We start from the raw sequence: 24,349 nt of genomic DNA on the forward strand, positions 1-24,349 counted from the left end.
GTCATTTTTTGTTCTTCACCGTCTCTCACTTGAATCTCTTTCTCTCCACTCACATGGCTGCCACTCTGGTTTAGGCATTATTCACCTTTTTACTAGATCAGTAGCTTTCTAATTGGTCCCTCAGCTTCCATTCCATCCCTTCTGCATGAGGCCTTTCTGAGTTTTCTCTTTCCCTCTCTTCTTAGTTTACCTTACATATGAAAGCATATACATATGTGTGTTTTTGTATATATTTGCATGTTGTCTCTTTCTATGAGGATATAAATTCTTTGAGGGAAGAGCATATTGTGTTTTTGTCTTTGTATTTCCATTGCCTGGCCCATAGTAGATGCTTAATAAATGCTTGGTTGATGACTTTGGGTAAAGGTTTATAGGGAACGAATTATGTTAGCTGTGCCTCATAGTAGACTCCAATTTCATAATGGACCAACTAGAAACCCTTAAGGTAGTCCGTCATTTTATAGGAGCCTGGGTTAAATGATTTGCCAAACCAGTTTGCATTCTGTTTTTGTGCATGAAACTCTGCATGGCATAAAAATGGACTAGTTCTTAGGTAACCACCAGTTTTGTTCTAATGCCTGCCTCTTGTTAAAGAAGAAAAATGGGCTTCTGTCATATCTGAGGTTAAACTTCAATTCTTTTTGTTTTTTATTCTTTTAATTTTGCTGTGCCCACATCTTGTGTGTGTGTGTGTGTGTGTGTGTGTGTGTGTGTGTGTGTGTGTGTTTGCAAACTAAAGGTTGCAAGGTTTCTAATCCTTTTAATGGCCCTCTTTCTTAGACAAACACATGAAGGATCTATTGTCTAAACTGCTGACCTCTGGCTATTTTGAAAGTATTCCAGTTCCCCGAAACAACATTATAAAGCAGAAAGAAGAATTGGATGAAGAAATCCGAGGAAAATCAGAGAAGAAACAGTTATTACAGACAGAATCTGTTAAAGAATCAGGTTTGCTATGAATAGTAGAATTTTTAATTCTGTGTTTTATACTGATCAGTGTGAATCATCTAGCTTTTCCTAAGCCACTTGTACTTATTTGTTATCCATAATCAGGGAGATTTTTACTTGTTGCTGGGTAGCCTTTTATTTAGGAAAAACTTGTCTTAATGCTAGACTGATGCTATTTAGGCTGTGAACCTTAAACGAAATTCTAGGTTATGCTTTTAGTGCTTAATTATGTTGCTTTTGGAAAGCACTGATTAAAATAAGAAGTTTTAAAAATTATTAGTAAAATCATTCATTATGGACTTTTGTTTTGTCCAAATACAAGTACAGTAGAACCTGTAAAAAGTTGACAGGGAACAGATACCCTCAAAATATTACTTACTTAAAATGAGATAATCCCATCTCCTGCGAAGTAGTAAAACACACCTCCCTTAATTAAAAAAAATACAAATCAAGTCTTTAATAAAACATAAAATAACACAAAATTTGCAAACTCAATTATAGAATGATAATGTTTTTTGTATTTTATGAAAAGCGTTTTATATGATAGGTCCCAAGTTGTATCCAGATTTATTTTTTTCAGAAATACGTTCTTAATTTTCAGATCACATATACATAGTTACCACTATAACAGTTTAAAGCAATCTAGCAAAATTATGCAGTATAATTTCTGTTAATCATTGTAATGTGTCTACTTTATTCCAACTCATGAGTTATAATTCATCCTACAACTTCTTTTTTAATATTCATATTTCTCAAAGGAATAGTGTAACATTCCTGAGTTCTGGAAAGCAAAGAACATTTTAGTAACACTCTAAATGCTTAAAATGAAGCTAGGTGGTGCAGTGGATAGTAAGGAGGACCTGAGTTCAAATCCAGTCCCAGACCAGACACTTAACACTTACTGGCTATGTTACCCTGGGCAAGCTACTTAATTCTAATTGCCTTGCAGAAAAAAAAAAATGCAGCATTTCATTACTTTGCTCCTAAGAAAAATTGATTTGGAAAACATAAAATTAGTTATCTTAAAATTATCACTGTTTAAATAACCTTTCTTCACTGTACCATATGGGCAATAGAATTGATTATATTTTTGCTTTGTTCCTTTACTGCTTTTTATTTCTTTGGGAATTGTGTAGCTCATTTGGTACTTTTTCCTTTTAAAAATTTCATTGATACTTCTTGTCTTTAGGTCAGTTATTTCCCACCACATGTTCCAGATTGAACCTTCCTTTGTGACAAAGAAAAACAAGCAAAAACATCCAGTACAGAAATCTTGTCTGACAATGTATATAAATATTCTACTTTAGTAGTTCCTTTTCCTCTACCCACATAGGAGCTATTTAAAAAAAATATATGTTTTCTAAGACCTTTTTTGTTTTTTCCCTTACTGAGTTCAACTTCTTTTTAGTCGTCTTTTCACTTACGTGGTGAAAGTCTTTATGTATATCCTCTTGGATCTGCTTATTTTGCTCTGTATCAATTCATAAAAATCTTTCTATATATTGACTAGTTATTGTCTCACAAGAACACTCCATGTACTGTAGTTTTTTTCAGCCATTCCCCAGTTCACTGGCACTTATTTGTTTCTAGTGATTGGCTACCACAAAGCATGCTGCTATGGATATTTTGGTGTACTTGTATATGTTCAGTTATTTCAGTTGTGTCTGACTCTTCCTGACTGCATTTGGGGTTTTCTTGGTAAAGTGGTTTCACGTTTCGTTCTCTAGCTCCTTTTACAGATGAGGAACTGAGGCAAATAGGGTTAAGTGATTTGCCCAGGATTATACAACTAGCAAGTTTCTAGTCACATTTGAATTCAGGAAACTGAGTCTTCCTTGATTCCAAGCCCAGGGTCTATACACTGTGCCATGTAGCTGCCTCATACATGTATAGGTTTTATTTTAATTCTTTAGGCTATGGGCAGGATAGTGGGATTGCTCAGACAAAGGGAATAGATAGTTTAGTCACTTTTATTGTGTAATTTCAAATTGAAATCCAGAACAGCTGTATTAGTTCACATCTTCACCAACACAGCTCCATCTGTGTGCCTGCTCCCACATACCTATTTCAGTAAAAGCCTGAAGTTCTCACTGGACTGCATGAGAATAAAGAAATCGTATTAGAGATTATAGCAAATGCCTTCTACCCCAGACCTGCCAAAAAGTCAGTTAGAAGACCACAGGCAATAGGGAAGGGGGCACCTCCAGCAAAGAGAGTGCCAGCATGACCAGAGAAATGTGTAGCATTTAAGATACACATATCTTGTATTCAGAGGCAACAAGAATAAAAAGTAGTCCTGAGAGCTCCTGGATGAGAATATAGTAGAAAAACATAAAGAAATGCTTTGTTGTTTTAGTATTTAATTTCAGAACTAATTAAAAAAAATATGTTCCATGTTAATTTGGGTATACTACTAAATCTGTATTATAATTAGTATTGGCAATTATTATATTGCTATAGTCCAATTATGAGCAGTGAAATCTCTCCAGTTAATCTCCTTTATTTCTGTGAAGCATGATATATTTATATTCATACAAATCTTATATATCTTAATTTGTTAACTCCCAGCTGTCCATACTATTTATAGCTGTTTTCTGTAGAATTTCTCTTATTTTTCCCTGGCTTTTGTTAGTACTATATAGAAATGCTAGTGATTCTTGTGCATTTATGCTGTATCCTACCATCTTTTCACTGTTAATCATCTGAGTTTCATTGATGATTCTCTGGGCCTTCCTTTCTTCCTTCCTTCCTTTTTCTTTCCTTCTTTTAAATTTTACTTTATTTTCAGTTCTAAATTCTCTCTTTCCTTTCACCCACTTCCCCATTCAATATTCATTACATATTTTTCATGATATATTCCACGTATAAGTTAAATAAGTAAAGTGAAAATTCACAGACTTGTCATACTTCTTCCCTAATCTCCTTTACAAATAAGTTGCTCCATGTTCAGTTCTAACTGTTGCTTCTTGACCTGTATCCTGGCTCCTCAGGAGACAAGATGATTTTTTTTCTTCCAACCTAACACTTCTTGTTCTATGTCAATGAAACAGTTCTATCACCCTTTTCATTGGTATTTTGAGTTCTCAATAAGTCATAGAGCCAATCAAACATTTGGATATAGGGTATTTTGAGGGATTGGGTGGGAAGGGAAGAATGGCGGATTAGCTTTTATTTAGAGAAAAATATTTGGGGATAATCTTGAGAAGATGAGGTACAGTTTTTTGTTTTGTTTCAAATAGTGACCCACAGTTTCACTTAAAACCATCACCATACTTGTAGATTTATTCTTCCTTCTGCACAGTCTGCATTGCAAGCATTGTTATTCCAAATCTACTTCCAAAGTATGTAATATCCCATATCATACCCTCTTCATTCATACATTTCATATTCTCTGAGTTTAGAGTTAGACCCTTGGGTACTTTATTCGGGCCGATGGAACTTGTACCATCATAGCCATTAGAAATTGTATCTGTTTTCTAAAATAGAGCCTTTGAATAGTACTCCCATCTCTTTGAGGACTTAACACATTTTATGGTGATCCACACAGTAAAAGGCTGTAATGTAGTCAGTGAAACAAAAGTAGATTTTTTTTTCTGGTTCTATGTTTCTTCATAATCCAGCAAATGCTGGCAGTTTAGTGTCTAATTCCTCTGACTCTTCAAAAATCAGACTGTGTGTCTGGTAATTCTAGGTCCACATGTTGCTGAAGCCTTGCTTGCAGAATCTTAAGCATAATCTTGTTGGTGTGTGAAATGAGCATAATAAAAAATTTAGTAATTTGAAAATTCTTTGGCATTGCCCTTCTTTAGGATTGGGATATAAAGTGATCTTTTCCAATCCACTGTATAATCTCTTTTCCTCATCTGTAAAAGGAGCTAGAGAAGGAAATGTGAGTTTTTCAAATTTGCTGGCACATTGAGGGCAACACTTTAACAGCATCATCTTTTAGGATTTAAAAAGCTCAGCTGGAATTCCATCACTTCCTAGCCTTATTGTTAGCAATGCTTCCTAAGGTCCACTTGACTTCATTCTCTAGGATGTTTGGCTCTAGATCAGTAACCACACTATTGTGGTTATAGGTTATTGGTGATATTTCTTGTATAGTTCTTTTGTGTGTTCTTGCCACTTCTTCTTAACCTCTTCTCCTTCTTTTAAGTCCCTACCATTTTTGACTTTTATCATGCCCATTTTTGTATGAAATATTCCCTTAATATCTCTACTTTTCTTGACGAAATCACTTGTCTTTCTCATTCTATTATTTTCTTATATTTCTTTGCATTGCTCTTTCAGAAAACCTTCTTATCTCTCCTTGCTGTTCTCTGGAATTCTTCATGCAGTTGGGTATATGTTTCCCTTTCTCCTTTCCATTTTGCTTTCCTTCTTTCCTCAGCTCTTTATAAAGCCTCATCAGACAGCCATTTTTCTTTCTTGATTTGGGATGTTTGTTTTTTTTTTTCTGCCTCCTGTACAATATTGTGAACCTCTATTCATAGTTTTTCAGGCACTCTATCTTCTAGATCTAATCTCTTAAATCTACTTATCTCTTTCACTTCATATTCATAAAGTGTGTTATTTAGGTCATACCTATACAGTCTTATGGTTTTCCCTACTTTCTTCAGTTTGTCTGAATTTTGCAATAAGAAGCTCATGATGTGAGCCATAGTTAGCTCCAGCTCTTGTTTTAGCTGACCATATAAAACTTCTCCACTTCTGGCTGCAAAGTATATATAATCAGTCTGATTTTTGTATTGACCATCTGTTGATGTCCATGTGTAGAGTCGTCTTTTGGGTTGTTGAAAAGAGTGTTTATTAATCTCTGCCTTGCTATGTTTTGTACACCAAGGCCAAACTTACCTGTTATTCCAGTTATCTTTTGATTTCCTACTTTAGTATTCCAATCCCCTATGATGAATGTGAAATCTTTTTTTGGGGGGGGGGGCATTATTTCTAGAAGATGTTGTAAGTCTTCATAGAACTGAGCAACTTTGGCCTCTTTAGTTAGAACATAGCCATATTACTGTAATGTTGAATGGATAAGGAAACAATTATTATAAGATCGAAGCTTTTACCTTTTGTTTTTTTGTTTTTGTTCCTTATTGCTATGGTTAGCATTTCTAGAATTTTTGTCAAATAATTCCAACTAGACGGGAGTCCCATGCATTATCTCATCTTATATTAAGAAAATTTATAGTGTTTCTCTGCTATGAACAGTACTAGTTCTTGGTTTTAAATATGTTTTTGATTATATCTAAGTGGAGCCTTTCTGTACCTGTGTTTTTTTTAGGGTTTTTAACATAAATGAATGTTGTATTTTGTCAGAAGCTTTTTTTATGCATCTATGGAAGTAATCTTCCTCTAACCTGATGTAGGATCAACTTAGAAGCACAATTCTTATTTGACACAGATAATGAACTTTTTAATTGAAAGGGTGAATTCTCTTATAATCCAAAGAGATGTACCTCTTGTGTTCTTTGTTCCTTTTATCATTAACATCCAAACTCAGTGCCATACTTTTCCTTGGCTCCCAGTTGGGTTTGAGAGATGCTACTGGTGGATGATAGGTATTATTAACTTGGATTAACCCAGGAGCGTGCTGGTAAATGTTTAATGACTGACTCTCAACAAAATTACACACCCCATGCTTAAGCTTAATCTGCATTACTAATATTTTCTTTACCACTTTATTAAGTCTAGAGTAGACAATCAATCCAACAATAAATGAAGCCTAGATTTGTACTGTTTGCTGATTTCTAAGGTAAAAATGCTCACATTGAAAATTTAACAGTTGTTTTTTTGCAAACCAATATGAGCTGGTTCCAGGATACCCTTGCAAGTACCTTTTCTTGTGGGACCTGTGCCATGACTCCCCATAGTGGGTATTTGAAGGTATGAGGGCTTAATGAGGAAACATCTTTTCATTGGAGGGAGTACGACTTATCCATGTTTTAATGAAAACTGTCTAGTTAGGTTCATCATAAAACATAAAACCTATACCATAAAGAGTAAAGGGTAGTGGTGGACCACTTTACAATTTTGGATCATATATTGTGACAAGTAAAAAACATTGTTATATTTAGTTATACTTTTAGTGCAAGAAATAGTTGTTAGTGATCCAGTTTAGAAAAAAAAAATCTTTGAATTTCACCTAACATACTCTCCTTTTTCCCTAGAATCTCTTATGGAACATACACAGCCTGAGATACAACCACAAGAGGTAAGAAATACTGAAAAGAGCTTTGCTGATGTAATTAATGAGTATCTGTCTCATGACAGTGTTAATTATTAGCATTTAAAGGTGGGAGAGAGTTCTAACTAGACCTTCATTTTTTTTTTTTGTAATTCATGTGTTTTCTGATTCTAGTTGCATTTGTTTGAAAGCTTTTTAGTTAATGTGATTCCAGAGAGGACCAATGATAGAGGATGTTATCTACCTCCTGACAGAGAGGTGATGGACCTATATTTTTGGGACATGACCAATGTAGGAATTTGTTTGCTTGCCTGTGCATTTTTGTTATAAGAGTTTCTCTTCTTTTTTTTTTTCCTCAGGGGTGGGGGAGATGGGAAGGAAAGAATATTATAGATTTTTGTTATTTCAAAAAAATAAAATTTTAAAAATGTATATAGTTGGAATTCTGTTTTGTATAATCTCTTCTTGCCCATATCTGATTATAATATTAGTTGTCATTTAGAACTTTGAGAAGGCATCTAAGTGGGACAGTAGATAAAGCTCTGGGCATGGAGTCAGAAAGACTCATCTTCCTGAGTTCAAATTCACCCTTAGACACCAATTAGCTGTGTGAACCTGAGCAAGTCACTTAACCCTGTTTGCCTCAGTTTCCTCATCTATAAAATGAGCTGGAAAGGAAATGACAAACCACTCCAGTATCTTTGCCAAGAAAACCCCAAATGGGATCACAAAAAGAAAAACACAAATAACTAAACAACAAAAACCACTTTGAGGTTTGCAAAATGTTTTTACATATATTTTCTCATTTGATCCCCACTACAGTCTTGTTAGCTTATAAGTGCTGATATTATCCCCATTTCATAGATGAGGAAGTTGGGTTTGAGAGACCTTGACTTGCCAAGAGCAGATTATGAACCTTGGATCTTCTTGATACTAACATTCCATTCACTATGCCTTGTAGTTGTCTCCTTTTTTCTTGCTGTTTAAAAATTGTGCAACTTTTCTTGTGTAGATCATTTATGCACTTAGCATTTATTGTGACATATATGTTGTAAGATACTGGCTTAAAATTTTCAATCAGACTGCTTTCCAGCTTTTTCAACAGCTCTTATCCAATAAAGACTTTTCCAGAGTAGTTTGTATTCTTTGGTTTGTTGAAAAAAACTAGACTGTGTGTGCATTTTTTTTTAGGTCTTCCTTTTTTCTTTTATTTAGTACTATTTTGTTTTGTAGTTTGTGATACAGTAGCATTAAACTACCCTTCTTTCCTACTTTTCTTCATTCAATAAAATTTTCCTTTTATAATTTTGGTATGGTACTAAATCTTGAGTAATTTGAGTATTATCATTATTAATGTATTTGCGTAGCCCAATTGTGAATAAAAATAGAATTTGCAACTTAGGTCTCTCTTATTTACATAAATTGACTTGTAGTTTTATTTATGTACATTTTGGTAGGTTAACTGCCAGGTGTTTTCATGCATTTTATTATCTTAAATGGAACCTTCCCCCCCCCCCCCCATTTTTTGTTGGCTTTCTAAGTAAATATATCTCCAAGCAAAATCATTTTGCTTCCTTTTAGTTCTATGCATGTTGCCTCAATTTCTTATCTTGTCACTACAGTTAGCATTTTTACATATAACCATAAGTCAATCAGTGTTCCTGGATCAAATTCATTGTTGATAGTAAATATTTGTTTAAATCTATTTCTTTAGTCTCTTTTTTAATCAATAGTTTTACGTTCAGTATTCATTACTGAATATGCGTTTTTTTCTGTTTTTTTTTACTGGTTTAGCTAGCAGAATCATATTTGTCTAAGGAGTTTAGTAAGGTGCCTTCGTTCCCCCCCCCCACTCCCTTTCAACCAGTTTATGCAGTAGTGGAAATATTTACTTTTTAAATGTTTTCTAGAATCTACTTGTAAATCCATCTATATCAGGATTTTCCTATCTCTCTACCCTTGAGAGTTGATTTTTGTCAATCTGGTTTTTCTTCCTTTTACCTTGTGGCCTCTTTTATTGACTTTTTCAAAACCAACTTTATTTTTATCAACTAAAGTCTTTTGTTTTCAATTATATTTACTTCTTTGACTTTTGATTTTGTTGTTATTGTTATAGGCTCAATTCAGTAATCTATCTTTTGTCAGTTTTTCTTTGAGCTCTCTTTTCCCTTTTTCTCAAGTGAAAATATTAAGGATATCTTTAACTTTGTACCATATATTTTCATATGCTTTCTCATGATTTTCTTTAATTTTTATGATTTGTTCTTAGACTCAGTATTTATGATCCCATTAATACTTTCCATTGATCTTTTCCTTGTTTCGTTTATGAAATCTTTGTTGTAGCCCACAGCCTATTATTATTATTACCTTTTTAAAAATGGATGGCTTTTTATTTTTATATTGTATTCATTTCTGAATTGTGCTTTCCCTTGTAACAAAGATGAAAAAAGGGTGAAAAAGTTCAGCAAAACCAACCAATACACAAACTGTACCTGACAGCACATGCCATATCCTACATCCAGTTTTCCTCCTACCTCTTCAGTGAAGCATGTATGTTGTTTCAACTCTTCTGTTGAGAGATGAACTTGATCATTATGTGAAATTTCATTATTTTCTTTGCATTTATGTTGTAAATCCATATATATATATTTTCCTAGTTCTGCTTGCTGTATCAGTTTTCATGAATCTTCCCATGTTTCCCTAAATTCTTCATTTATTGTTTCTTGTGGCAGAACTCGGGACTTAAGGGCTGTCTAGTCCAAACCCCTCATTTACAATGACTTTTCTATACAGGCGGTGAGCGTCATAGGTGGGGTTTATTTAGATATTACCCAGTTGCTGCATGCTTACTTTAACCGAAGCTCTTTGATACGACAAAAAGCGCTGATATGAATGTTTTGCTCCATATGGGACCTTGTTTTTTGACCTATCAGCTGGATCAGAGGGTATGGCCATTTTATTTTTCCCCTCAGATATTTCCAAATTGCTTTCCAGAATAATTAGGGCATTTCACAATTTCACCAACAATGAATTTTTAGTTTCTGTCTTCTCTCAGCCCCTTCATCATTGAAATATTTTTATTTCAAGATATTTTTAATATCTTACATTTTGCTGAGTGTGAGATGAAATCTTAGAGTGTTTTAATTTGTATTTTATTAGTAATTTAGAGCTATCTTTCATATGGTTGTTCAATGATCTATTTTTTTATGAAGGTGCTAAAAAAATAAGTGTCTCAAGATTTCTATTCAGTAATCAGTAAAGATCTATCTTTAGGTAACTAGGTTTCACAGTAGGTAGAGTAGTGTGCTTGGAGTCAGGAAGACTTGGATTCAGATATGGCCGCAGACATTTACTAGCTGTGTGACCTTGGACAATTCATTTAACCTCTCTTTGCCTTAGTTTCCTCAGCTATAAAATGAGAATAATGATAGCACTTACCACCCAGAATTGTTGTTAGGATCAAATGAGATAATATTTGTAAAACACTTATTAGCATAGTGGGCTCTATATGATGCTAGCAATAATTATAATTATCTTTTTTTTGGATATAATTTTTCTCTTTCTTTCTGTTACATTTAAGTGCCCAAAGAACATCTTTCTAAATGGAATCTTTTTGTAATGCAGTTAGTTCTTAAGTACTTAAAGGAAAAGGTATGACATTTAGTGCATATAAATTTCATATTGCTATTGTTTCATTTCTGGTACCTTTGTGTTGTAATTTTCTTGATTTTTCTTGATTGTATTTTTATTGTTGGCTTGTCCAAAGTGGCCGCCCCCTCTTCTTTTAAAAAAAAGATCCAGCTAAAGTTTAGTATTTTCTGCTTTAGTCTCTCCTTTTGTTTTATTTTAACTAAGTCTGTTGTTTTAAGTGTTTCTTTTATAGAACAAAATGTTGGTTACTGTTTTCTAGTCGCTTCTACAACCCTCCAACATTTTATGGGTTTACCCCATTAATATTTGATGTTATAACTAAGTATTTTTCCCCTCTAAAAATTAAAAAAAAATTTTTTTAAGACCAGTGTTCATCCTCCTTTCTTTGCAGAGATGGACTATAATGGCTGTGGAGCTGTCAAACACAGTTGAAAGGTTAATTGGTTTTGCTTAAATGATTTTTCTCTTTTGTAATCTTTGTTACAAGGAATGGTCCCCTGAGGAGGGGAATGAAAGGAATATGTTTGGAAATGAAGGTAATATGAAAACAAAAAATCAGCTCTAAGTACCCGGAGCCTGTTTTGTTTACAATAATCCTATCCTAGTTTCCTCCCTTTCCTCCAGACGTGCTTCCTCATCCCCTCTCCACGTAAGCATACATAAATTATTGAGTCATGTTCACTTAAAAAATATCTGTCTGTCTATCTTCGTGTGGCTTGTTTTACTTGAAATCGTTTCCTTTCCCATTCTACCCTTGGATTCAGATTTGCTACCCCTAGTCTCAGAATGATCACTTTATTGTAGTTTTACTACTGTAATTTTTTTTTAAGGAAACAAAAAGCATTTATTAAGCACCCACTGTGTGTCAGGAACTGGGGATACACAACCAGAATAGATGGAGACTGGGATTAGAGCTGTGATTTAATTGCGCTAGAGAATTCTTAGAAGAGGAAACTCCCTTTATCAATGCACAAATAATCACAAATATAAATAGAAAGACAATCCCTGGTCTCGAGATTTTTCTAGAGGGGTGGAGAGAGAAGGAAATACATAAAAGGAAGTTATAGGGGATGGGGAGAGTGAAAAACATCAAGTGTGCAGCTTGAAGAAGGCAGAGGGCTGCCTGGGCTGGCCTTTCTCCTTAAATGGAGGTTTTAGGAGGCGCCATCCAATTGGAGGGAGAGGCTGCAGGTGTAGAGGGTACTTTGATGGGTGGATTCTGGAGCTGGAGAGAAGCTTCAAGATGAAGAGTTGAGATATGGTAGAGGAGGTCTGGGGTGCTTGTGGAGAAGAAAAAAGTATGGCTATTAGTGAGACATAATTACACAACATTCAGTCTTCATTTATTGTTTTTGTTTGCATTGCTGCAGTCATTGTATATATCATTTTCTTGGTTCTGCTTATTTCACTCCTGTATCAGTTCATATAAGTCTTTTTTCCCCATGCATCTTTGAATTCTCCATATTCATTGTTTCTTACAGAGCAGTGATATTCCATGACATTTAGCTACCACAATTGGTGCAGTCTTTCCCCAGTCAGTGGGGCATCTACTTCCAAGAGAATCAGCATTGCAGAATTTCAGGGTAGAAAAAGACCTTTGAGGTCATCCAGTACAATTCATCCCAGAATAAGAAATCCTTTCCAACAATTCCAACCAGTAGTCACCCTGCCTATGCTTGAAGACCTGTAGTGAAGAAGAAACAAGTACCTCCCCAAGTAACTTATCCCACTTTTGGTCAGCACATGTTAAGAAACTTTTTCTAGGGGTAGCTAGGTGGTGCAGTGGATAGAGCACCCACCCTGGAGTCAGGAGGACCTGAGTTCAAATCAGACACATGATACTCACTAGCTGTGTGACCTTGGGCAAGTCACTTAACCCCAATTGCCTCACCAAAAAAAAAGAAAGAAAAAAAGAAACTTTTTTCTTATGTTGAACCTAAATCAGCCTCTTCTACCAGTTATTCTCAGTTCTGTCCCCCTAAGGCTAAGCAAAACAAACCTAGTCCTGCTTCCTTGTAGAACAGACTTTCAAATGCTTTAACAATTATTGTTGATAACTCTTGTCTTTTCTTGCCTAAATGATCCCAATTCATTCAGCCAATCTTTCTCTTACAGTATGGTCTCCAGTCCCCTTACCTTCATGGTTGCCTTTAGCTTGAGGTCACTTCATATCATAAATACCCTTTCTAAATATGATGCCCAGAACCAAGCACATGACCCCAAATATGGTCTGATCAGGACAGATCATAGTAGAATAGTTCACCTACCTTGTTCTAATCTCTATCTTTGTTAACAACTTGTAACAGCAAAGAATTGAAGTGGATAGATCAATTGTTGGAGTCAGTAAGACCTTAGTTCAAATTTGACTGCAAACTCTTACTAGTAGTGTGTCCCTGGGCAAGCCACTTAACCTCTGATTGTCTCACTTTCCTCAGCTGTAAAATGGGGATAATAACATTGATGTGGTTTAGGGTTGCCAGGAGCCCCGATGACACAGTTTGGGCTTGCTGGGCACTCCAAAATATTAGGGTACAAGGCACCGTCTGCCTGGAATGGATTCATTCACTCAAACCATCTTCCAGTCAAGGGGCAGTTTATTGTAATGCCTATAGAAGTGGGCAGGGTCCCTAGTGAACTTGCTGTAATATTTTTTTTTAAAGTACCTTTACCAGCTAAGTGTAGATCATGAGCCCCTCTGCCCTTTTTCTGTTTTTAACAACCTTTAGTTGTTGTTTGCTGATTTCAAGAACTATTAAGTTTCTTGTACCTCTTTTCTCTTCTAGAGTACTATTTTATGATCACCATGTCTGTAGGTGACATTGACTTGTTCCCTTAATGACCTTATTGATTAGGTGGGACTTCCAAAGGAGAGTAGTTTCTTAGACCTTGCAGCCAATCAGTACAAGATTTCAAGATATTTCAGCACGTTTGTTTTGTTTTGTTTGCATATTATTGCATTTCAAAGACTCTCCTATAGTCATTTTTTAAAAAGGAATAACAGATCTTTAAGAAGAAAAATGCTTTTGTTTGAAAATCCATTTGTCGGGGCAACTAGTGGATAGAGTGCCGGCCCTGAAGTCAGGAGGACCTGAGTTCAAATCCGGCCTCAGACCAAACACTTGCCATGTACTAGCTATGTGACCTTGGGCAAGTCACTTAACCCCAATTGCATCACTAAAAAAAAAAATCCATTTGTCCCCAAAAGGAATATGCTTTGCTCTGCCAGCAGTTGCCTTTTTGGGGTGTGTGGGGGGGGTGTGTGTGTGATATGCTAGCCTTTTCTTTCTTTTTTCATTGAGTAGCTTTGGGAGAGTAAGGATAGATGCAACATTGTACTTAAATTATCTCCAGGCCACTTGCAATTTCCAAGTGCCAAAGGCCCTTGAAAATCTTATATCTGGGTTATTTAAACCCAGGTTGTCCCTCTCATGGTCTATATACTACCAGCTATACTTTGTCTGCCCTCTGTTTCCGATAACTCTGGCCAATTTTCTTGTAAGATTTCCTGGAGTATGGTATTCAGGTTTTTGGTTAAATGTCTTTTTTTGAAAGGCCAATGATTGACTTACTAAGCTCTACTCTTAAGGTCGCTTGTCTTTGATTTGTAAAGATTTTGTTTTATGTCAACTTAGAGGTAATTTGAATTTGCTATAGTATTTTTTGTTTTTTACTAGGCAGTGGGGTTAAGTGACCTGCCCAGGGTCACACAGCTAGTAAGTGTCAATGTCTGAGGCTGAATTTGAATTCAGGTCTTCCTGACTCCAGGGCCGGTGCACTACCCACTGCGCCACCTAGCTGCCCCTGCTATAGTATTTTTTACTTTTGGTTGCGACTCTCTGCATTGATGCACCAACTTGTTTTTAGCCTATGGCTTTATTTTCTGGCATTTTTTTCCCCTAAAGCATCATTTTTTCTTTTTGAATTTTCCTTTTAAGAGCTCTGATTTTTAATGACTGTAATTCTTGTATACTCTTTTCCTTTTTGAAGATTTTAATAAAATTGTTGCCTTGTGATTCTCCTCTGTTTACCTCATTATTTCTTAAATTGTTATTATTTTACTTGGCACTTAGATCTACTTGGTAGAATTTTTTTCATTTAATGATGTTTGTCTCTCTCTTGTTTTTATTTTATTTGGTGTATTTCTTGCCTCTCTGAGGTGATAAAGAGAAGACAGCCTTAGAAATTCTAACTTGCCTATCATCTAAGTTTATTTTAAGAGATTCAAACAAGTGGGTATAATAAGAAAACTAGAGGTTTAGCAGCATGTTCTTTAGATTCGTAAATGAGTCCAGTACAGACATGTAGGTATTATAAATTTTTTGTAGAGGACAGATAGATGTCTTAAGATTTATTTTCATTTTCCTCCACTGTATAGGGAGCATTAGGAAAGAATAGGACCTCTCTTCCATGGTGAGAGAGGAAGGTTGTTTAGTTATGGTATGAATTCTGATACTTAAACTTGTTTTGAAGAACGATGATGTCAAGGTTTCTTTAGCATTTCTCTGTTCACTACCTTGTGTTTGACTGACTTGTAAGGCTTGAGGAGATTTAGGCCAAGGCTTTAGTCATAAAAATGCAGCTCTTTAAGAATGTTAAACACCCATCCATGTGTACCCTGGAGACCACTGACTTGGTACTGGTAAATACTCAGGTAAAGATAGATTCTGGCCTTTCAAGATGAGTATTCTAAGAGTAATACAAGATATTTCCTCATATGGAACATTCTTAGGTGGACAAAAATGAGAGAACTGCAGAATATCTGGACCAATTTTAATTTTTACTGAATCATTTCCATTTGTGAAAGGAAACACTAACTTTGTCGTATTTTATATATTGTCATATTTTTATAAGTTTTGTTGCCATTTAAACTCCACTTCTGTAATGTTGTGTATGACATTATGGTTGCTTTGGTTTATGAATGCACTGGTTACTGCATTAGTTCACTTAAGTCTTCCCGTATTTCTTTGAATTCTTCATATGTGTTTCTTATGACACAGTGATGACATTATATTCCTATAAATATGTATGTTAAGACATTTCTTAATCATAGTCATATACTTTGTTTCTAATCTTTTTCTATTACAAATAGCATTGAGATGAGTAATTTTGTACAGATAAAATCTGGATATCTGCAAATAATATCCTTTTGGTACAAACCCATGGTAAGAGTAACTTACAAATTCTTTTCCAAAATGGTTGAACCAACTAGCAATCCATTTGTTTTATTGCATCCGTTCCAACAGGGAGTTATTTTTGAAACTGCTTATTCATGGGATGCCCGTCAATTGGGGAATGGCTAAACAAGCTGTGGTATATGATTGTAATGGAATTGTACTATGAGAAATGACAAGCAGGATGATTTCAGAAAAACCTGGAAAGACTTACATGAGCTGATGCATAGTGAAGTGAACAAAACCAGGAGAACGTTGTACATGGTAACAGCAATGTTGTTCAGTGAAGAACTATGAATGACTTAAATATTCTCAGCAATATTCCAAGACATTCCCAAAGGAAGCATACTATCTGCCTCCCGAGAAAGAACTGATATTGTTTGAACACAGACTGAAGCATGCTATTTTTCACTTTTTAAAATTCTCTTTATTTTATTCAAGCCTTCTTGTACAAAATGATTAATATGGAAATGTTTTACATGATTGCACATGCATAACCTATAACTGATTACTTATTGTGTGGGGGGGAGGAGGGAGGGATAGAATTTGGAATTCAGAACTTAAAAAAATGCTAAAAATTGTTTTAACATGTAATTGGGGGAAATAGTTTTAAAAATTAAAAACAATAAGTCACTTTAAAAAAAAACACTGCTTATTCATACCCTTAGACCACAGGCTAAGGGAGACTGACTCATAATCTTAAATTTGTATCAGTTCCCTGTGTGTTGCGTATGTCAGATCTATCAGATGCTTTGTGCAAAGAAATGAGGTGGAGAAAATATTTTCTTCCAGCTACATTTTACTTATGTAAAAGTTTTGTAATTTTTGTATAGTCAAAATAATCTGTTGTGTTTTTTGTCATGTTTACAAATTCAAGTTACAAGTTTACAAATTCATTCTCTTGAATGAATAAGTTGGTTCCTTATGTTTAGTTTGTTTACCCATTTGGAATTTTTTGTGCAATATAGTATTTAAAATTCTGGTCTAAACCTATTTTTCACCAAACTGCTATCTAGTTTTCTCACTACTTCTTCTTGAACAAAGAAGTTTTTCCTTAGTATTTCATTTTCTAGGGCTTATCAAAGACTAGACTGACATAGGTAGTCTATGCTATTTTTTTTAGTTCAGGATATAGTTCCAATAATTACTGCTATATGATATAACTTAAGAACTAATAATGCCAAATCCCCTTCATTCCTATTTTTTCCCTGTTATTTGCATAGATGTTTTGACCTTTTGTTCCTCCTTATGAGTATTGCTTTTTTAAAAATCTGTTGAGTGATTTTTAACATTTTTTTAATAATTGGCAATTAGATAAGAATTAGATTTGTAGATTAACTTAAATAATACTTATATTGGCATAACCTAGTCATCAGTATTGGATATTCAGGTATAGTTTAGTTCTGTTTTGAAGGAGGGTTGTATCTTAAATGGAGTTCTTTTATTTCTCCTGGATTTTTTTAGTAATGCTGATGATGTTTGACTTTTTAAAAGTATTGTGCTATTTTACTGATGCTATTACTTGGGATCTTCTTGATTTATTTTCTAGGGTTTTTAAAAGTTAACTTTAATGTCTTGGTCAAAGAGTAATAATTTTGACTCTTTTCCCTACACTAATTCTCTTAATTTCTTATTAATGTAGTTAGCATTTCTAGTTTTTTGACAAAAAAAGTATTGGTGAGAGTGGACAGATTGATTAGCTCCTGATCCTGCTAGGAAAGCTTTCAGCATTTTTCCATTATAAATCATATTAGTACTTGGTTTTAGATAAATGTTTTTTATAATATTAAAGATCCTTTTCTTCTATGTTTTTTTGAAAAACATGAATGATTGTTGTACTTCTATCAAAAGCCTTTTCTGTATCTTTTGTTGGTGTCTTCATATGGTTTTTGTTCTTGTCAATAAGCATTTTTTAAATGCTGAACCATTATTTAATTTTTAGTATCAAATTTGGTGAAAATACACAAATGCTTTAGACTCTAACCCAGTAAGTCATAAGCCACAATGTTCTTTCCTTGTAACATATTAAGTTACTATGTAGTTTCCTAGGTAGAATACAGGAAGCCAAATAGAGTTCATCAAAGAAGTGTAAAGATACTTCTGGTCTTTTGCTTTTTCCTTAAGCAATCAAAGGCAACAGCTACTAAGTAAGACCCAGGACATGATCCATAGTCCTCAAATAGGTATAGTTTTGTTTTTGTGGACTATAGAGTTTTCTGAACCCTTTCTTCAGTTTCTCCATCAGTGTCTTCTACTAAAGCTGTTATATCATGCTCCTCCTTTATTTGTCCGTTCCCCTGCTCTGATTTTGTTTGTGGCATAGTGAAAGAGAACTTGGCAAAAACAGGCACATTTATTCAATCAAATAAATAACCTTCCTAATTTCATATCTTAAGCATAAGTGGACTTCTCTGGCTTAGTTTCTCAACAGACGCTACCTATCTGAAGTTGAGTATTCAAGCAAGAAACCAGAAGGACAGCAATCTTGGGAAGAAGGTTATACCAGGAAGCCAAATCTTACAAAATGCTGGGAAGTGATTGCTGATTTAGAAGGGCAGAAGAAGCTGGAGTCCCTGATGTCTTGGGATTCTGTTAAGCAGCAGGAGACTGCAAAACCTGTGTTAACTCCAGAACAGGATAATAAGGAGAGTCCAAAATCTGCTACTATTGATCTTCAGGAAGAACAGAAGACCCAAGAAATCTCTAAATCCAACATAGTTCATGGCACATGGGAACAAGACATTCCTAAATCTAATGCAGTCTGTGGTCAAGGGGAACAGAAGAAAAAAGAGTCACTAAAGCCCTGGGTTGCTCCTCTGCAGAAAGAGTTGGAGCCAAAGAAACAGACTTCCAAATCTTGGACTTCTGCACAGAATGAACAGAAGGCCATTAGGTCCTGGCCAACGTCAGTTCATGAAGAACAGGATACAAAGCCACCTGAGATTCCAGAGCCATGGGAAGCCAAAGTTGAGAGTCAAAAACAGGCTTTACGGCCGCAGTTACAATCTCCTTCAAAGTCCTGGAGACCTCCAGCAGCAAGCCTTGTAATGAATGGGCAACTGATGACCAGAAAGTATGATTCAGAATCCAAAGATGTGAGTTGATGGGCATTATTCTGCTGTTGGCATTATAGAGAACTTGTTATCTAATTTTATTGAGACCCCTTTTTATAACCCTTGCCAAAATAGCTCAAAAGAGATTTAATTTTGTCCCTTATTTACAAGATCCAGCTACCTTTGAGATAGTCCATTTGTCTTTAGCTACTTCAGTTTGAGGTGAAATTTCCTCATGTGCAAACTAGCTAATGAACTTGGTGCTGAAATCACAGGTACTGGTACTGAAATGGTGACTCTTACATTTTAGAACTGAGAACACAGATAACAACATAATCATGAAGTGAAAAAAGTAGGTAATGTACAAAAACACTGTGAAATAAAGAAAACTTTATATTAGAAATAATATTCTAGACACAAGAATGACCTGGTATGGTTAATCCTGTTGCTTCACTTTCATGTTTATGTTTGTTGATGAGGTTTCCTAATACCAGTTTGTACCTATTTGTTAAGATAAGACATTTTGGTAGCCAAGATATGATCCAAATTTGAATTTTGCCCTAGGATATAGTGGGAATAGAAATGTTTCCTTCAGAGGTGAAACAGTAGGTATAAAGATAATTCATGGAGTAGCTAGCAGTGTTGCATAGGAAAACATTATAGACTGAGGGGGAAAAAAAGAGAAGCTATGTCCAAGGAAACACTTGTGAGCCAACAGTTTTCATTATTTGTTATTATACATTTAGCTATTGAGAATCTACACCTTCATTCAAGTTCAAGTTTTATAATGGATTGTAAAAGGTTTTAGTGAATCTTTTGTGATCCCCATGAGTTACTGTGTCTTTAATCCTTCTGTTTTAAATCATTTGTGTTGCCCACAATGCAAAATTTATATCCCTTGTTAAAGAATATAAAATTTTTTGTATTGGTCAGTATTTTGCACCTCAAAAGAGACTTGCTTACTGTTGAACTCAAACCAAGGTTTTTCTCTGCAAGTTTGTGATCCTTGGACATATTCAAGCATAGAATAAAATGAATAAATGACCCCCAGCTTACATCTGTTTGATGGAGAGGGTATCTTGGTGGCAAAATTATTGCCACAGTTCTGATTTATTTGTCCTGCACTACCTTTTAAAAAATGTTCTTATGATCACCAACCTTAGTTTTCTAAGCCTGCCTCTGCAGAACGTTGCTCTTCTTTTGTATTTTATGGACTAAATTTGGCAGATAAGTAAAGTTACAATATGATTTTATGCCAGTGTTTATAAAACTAGAACTTGAGGATAGTACTCAAACATATCGTTGTTAACCTTTTTCCCCCCTTTTTCTTTATAAAATCAGAATCTTTATACATGGCTTCTTTCTACCACTGTTGACTCTTGAATGGAATTTAGTATAAGGATGGCTTTTCGTGTTGGGACCTATCAGCTTCCTGAGAGGTCAGAAAGGCCCGTATGTTTGGCAAACTCATCTCATAGCCTGAGATCCAGAATACTTACAGTAATAGGTGTAACTATACTTAAGCGTGGAACTTGAAGGTGAAGTATGGCAATGTTTTGATGATTTGGAGGTTACTTTAGACAGCACCCTTAATTTCCTAAAACATGGAAAGAACCAAAAAGACTGAGGAAGTGAAAACCCATATTTATGGACTTGGCTCTCAATTACTAAATGGTACATGGTGGCTGCATTGAGTCATGTCCCATTATAGTTAGCTGGTCAGTCACTTCTACATGAGTCATTAGGCATATACACATCAGCCCTTGAGTGGCATCATTGTATTGTGCAGTATGGCATTGATGACACTAAGTCATTATGAATAAGATTAAATTATGGTGCTTGTGTTTAAGATTATGGAGGGCAATATAATACACTTTTGAGTCCATCCAAAAGGGCTTAAAAATTTAAAACATAGGGGAGAACTTACTTGTGGAGTCCCCTTTCCCTAGTGATTCTGGATGTGAAATGCTACTGTAAATTATTTCTTAGTAACTTAGTGGCAAAGATTTCTTTAATAGAAAAATTTAATTGCATTTTCTTCTACCTTATGGACTTCCCTTTCAGGTGCCTAAGCTTTTGAATCAGTCTGCCGATACCCCTTCTGCCCCTCCAAATGATTCAGTTCTAAGGAAAGAAAAGCTTCAGGATCTGATGACTCAGATTCAGGGAACTTATAACTTTATGCAGGTAAGAGTCTAAGTGGCTCTTTAATATATAGGGCCATTAAAACAATTGCTTGTCAGCACTTTACTTCAAATGAACAAATTTGGAGTATCCACTATATGTTCAACAATGTTAAGGATTTAAAAGTGTAAGATAGTTTCTGTCTTCAAATATCTCATAATTTATTTAGGGAGATAATAGTAGTAATACCTAGCATTTAGATAGTGCTCTAAGGTTGCAGATCACCTTACGAGTATTATTTCATTTTATCCTTCCAACAACCTTGAGATGTAGGTGCTGTTTTTTTTCTACCTCTTCTATGACCTGTCCAGGGTTAGATAGCTAGTAAGTGTCTGAAGAAGCATTTGCACTCAGGTCTTCTCTTCTCTAGGTCTGGTACTCTATTCACTGTACCACCTGTCTGCCTTGCCCAAAACAAAACTGTGTTGGATCAAGCTATGTAAAAGCCTAGGTTTTCTAGGCTAAATCAGGTGGTGTCAACTAAGTATTGTAAAAGTTCAAAAGTTAAGGTCATTGAATGCAAAACTAGAAAGGGAATGGCTGGGTTTGATTGGTATAGGGAGGAAAGAGAGAATTCAAGCTTAAGGGGTATCATCAACTCAATAACATGAACTATTGTGTGTCTGAGACAAAATAAATTGGAGTTTCTCTTAGTTTACTTGAATAAAGACTTACCACACAAAAATGAGGGCTAAGATACTCTTATGTAAAGATGATACTTTGGAAATTGGTTAGGGTTTTTTTTTTCCTCTAAAGTGAGAATTATTCCATATAGTTGTAGAAGGTAGCTTCAATTATTTTGGCAGCTGCTTTATTTTAAAAAGCAGCTTAAAATTTTTTTTGTAGGAGGATCTAAGTTTAATATTTTACTACAGCTTACAAATAAAAATATTATGCATCATAAAAGTAACCACAGGCAAGTTTGAGCTTATAGCTTCCTTACTGGTAACAGAGCTTTTAAATGAATTAATAATCTTTGCTCCTACTTCATAATCTTTAATTTTGCTTTTTTTTTTAAATGGTAAACTTAAGGAATCAGTTTTGGATTTTGACAAGCCTTCAAGTGCAATTCCTTCACCACAGCTGCCTTCAGTTATTCCAGATAGTCCTGAAGGTATGTAATCAGTCTGAAATCTTTAGTTACAGTCACCCTTTCATGATAAAGAGTGATTCTGCTGGAAAATACTGCCAAATTGGAAGGAACTCCAACTGACTAGTCATTTGTGCCTGCCCAGTGCTTATGTGATTGTTGAAATTTGATAGGAACAAACATTTAGGTAATAAATTAAAATGACTTATTTCTTGGAATACACCAATCGGTTATATAATTTGGAGGCAGAGTATGGCAATATTTGAAGCTTTGCCCTGTTCCTTCTCTTGGAGTACATAGTCTCATATTCTGTCAAGTCGGCCTTCATACTAGCAGTTATTTTAATTCTTAAAATACATGTGAAACTTTTTTTGTTAGAATGCAGGCTTGTTGAGACCAGGAATTGTTTCATTTTTGTGTTTGTATCCCTAGAACCTTAAGAAATGATTGTGGATGGATTGAAACTTTTATATACCTAAACCTAGTACAGATATCAAACCTACTTAGCCAAAATATTGGATATGTTGAACCTTATAATCTGTAAAATTGGATACCATTGAACTTTGGTTTTTCAAAGTGACTCAGAGTCCAGTTTTTATGACATGGGTATAACCAGGGGTGTGCTGGTTGTCATTCATCCTTTGTTCTTAAAGAGGACCAATGACATCATGAGGATGATGTCTTGACTTCTAAATGAATTGGATATGAGTGAGTGAGACTGAGCAAAGTCATCAGCCTCACTCTCTCCTTCAGAGTCATCGAAGTCCAGTGAGGTGGGCTGGTAAATGTTTAATAACTTACTGAGAGTAATGGGGGAGAAGAATATATACACAACACATTTAAGTCAGTCAGTAAGCATTATTACTCTATGTCAGGCACTGTGCTAAGTGCTGAAGATACAAAGAAAGGTAAAAGATTCCCTGTCCTCGAGCTCAAAATCTAATGGGAGAGGAGAGACAACAAGCAAAGAAATATACACAAATAAGCAATGTACGGGATAAATAGGAAGTAATGGGCACAGGGAAGGCACTCAAATTAAGAGAGATTGATAAAGGCTTCCTGTAGTTGGTGGGTTTTTAGCTGGAACTTGAAGGAAGCCAAGAGGAGAGACAAGGAAGGAGAGTGTTCCAGGCATAGGGGAAAGCCAGAGAAAATGCCCAGAGATGAGAGATGCACTGTTTTGTTTTTCAAATAGCTAAAAGTATCACTGGATCAAATACATGGGGGGCATGGGAGAAGTAAGGTTTAAGATGCTTTAAAGGTAGGAACGTGAGGGTGGGCTGGGTTATGAAGGGCTTTGAATGCCAAACAGAATTTTGTATTTGATCCTGGAGGTGATAGGAAACCACTGGAGTGTGGGGATGACACAATGGTGCTTTGGAAAAGTCAATTTGGTTGATTTAATGGATGGGGGACTGGAGAGAGGGAGGGGCTTGTGGCAGGCAAGCCAATTAGCAGCCCATTACAATAGTTCGAGAGTTGGAGTACACCGATACCATACCGTACCAGATGAGGGCCTGCATCAGAAGAGAGAAAGGGAGGTACTTGAGAGATGCTACATAAATGAAATAGGCCTTGGCAAGTGAAAGCTAAGACTCAAGGATATTACTAAGGTTGCGGGCCGGAGTGACTGGAAGGATGGTGGTGCCCTCAGAGGAAGTTTGCAAGGGGGAGAATTCAGTGGAAAAGATAATGGGTTCAGTTTTGGACATGTTGAGTTTAAAATCAACTGAACTACCGGACAACTGTCTACTGGATGTCTAACTGGAAATGTCTGAAAGGTTGACGGAGTCTAAGATTGGAAATCTGAAGAGAGGTTAGGGCTGGACAAGTTGATTTATTGAATCTTTTTAAGTTTAATCTAATTTTCTCCATCACTCTTAGGTCTGGACTATCAATGAAATCATAAATCAAGGCTGATTTATGATGTACAGTTGGCTCATGCAAGCTGATGTGAGCTGGTTTTGCACACCCCTGGATATATGTCCTACTTTTGAAGAAGTTACAATGTAATAATGATGGTGAAAGGGAGAGACAAACTCCCTGTGATGATGTAAGGGAGAGG

At 35.3% G+C, this 24,349-nt stretch overlaps 1 protein-coding gene across 1 annotated transcript in view; it reads left to right on the forward strand.

Moving 5' to 3' along the window:
- Positions 1-24,349, forward strand: part of CAPRIN2 (caprin family member 2) — a 62,863-nt gene that overhangs the window by 18,413 nt on the left and 20,101 nt on the right. The window contains exons 6-10 of the mRNA XM_027844434.1: positions 781-948; positions 7,119-7,162; positions 18,378-19,052; positions 21,075-21,197; positions 22,227-22,308. Of these exons, the coding sequence (XP_027700235.1) occupies positions 781-948; positions 7,119-7,162; positions 18,378-19,052; positions 21,075-21,197; positions 22,227-22,308 (1,092 nt within the window). The remainder of the gene's footprint in view (positions 1-780; positions 949-7,118; positions 7,163-18,377; positions 19,053-21,074; positions 21,198-22,226; positions 22,309-24,349) is intronic.

Source organism: Vombatus ursinus, unplaced genomic scaffold, assembly GCF_900497805.2.
Source record: "Vombatus ursinus unplaced genomic scaffold, bare-nosed wombat genome assembly UNPS02014941.1, whole genome shotgun sequence".
In the NCBI taxonomy this organism is placed as follows: Eukaryota; Metazoa; Chordata; class Mammalia; order Diprotodontia; family Vombatidae; genus Vombatus; species Vombatus ursinus.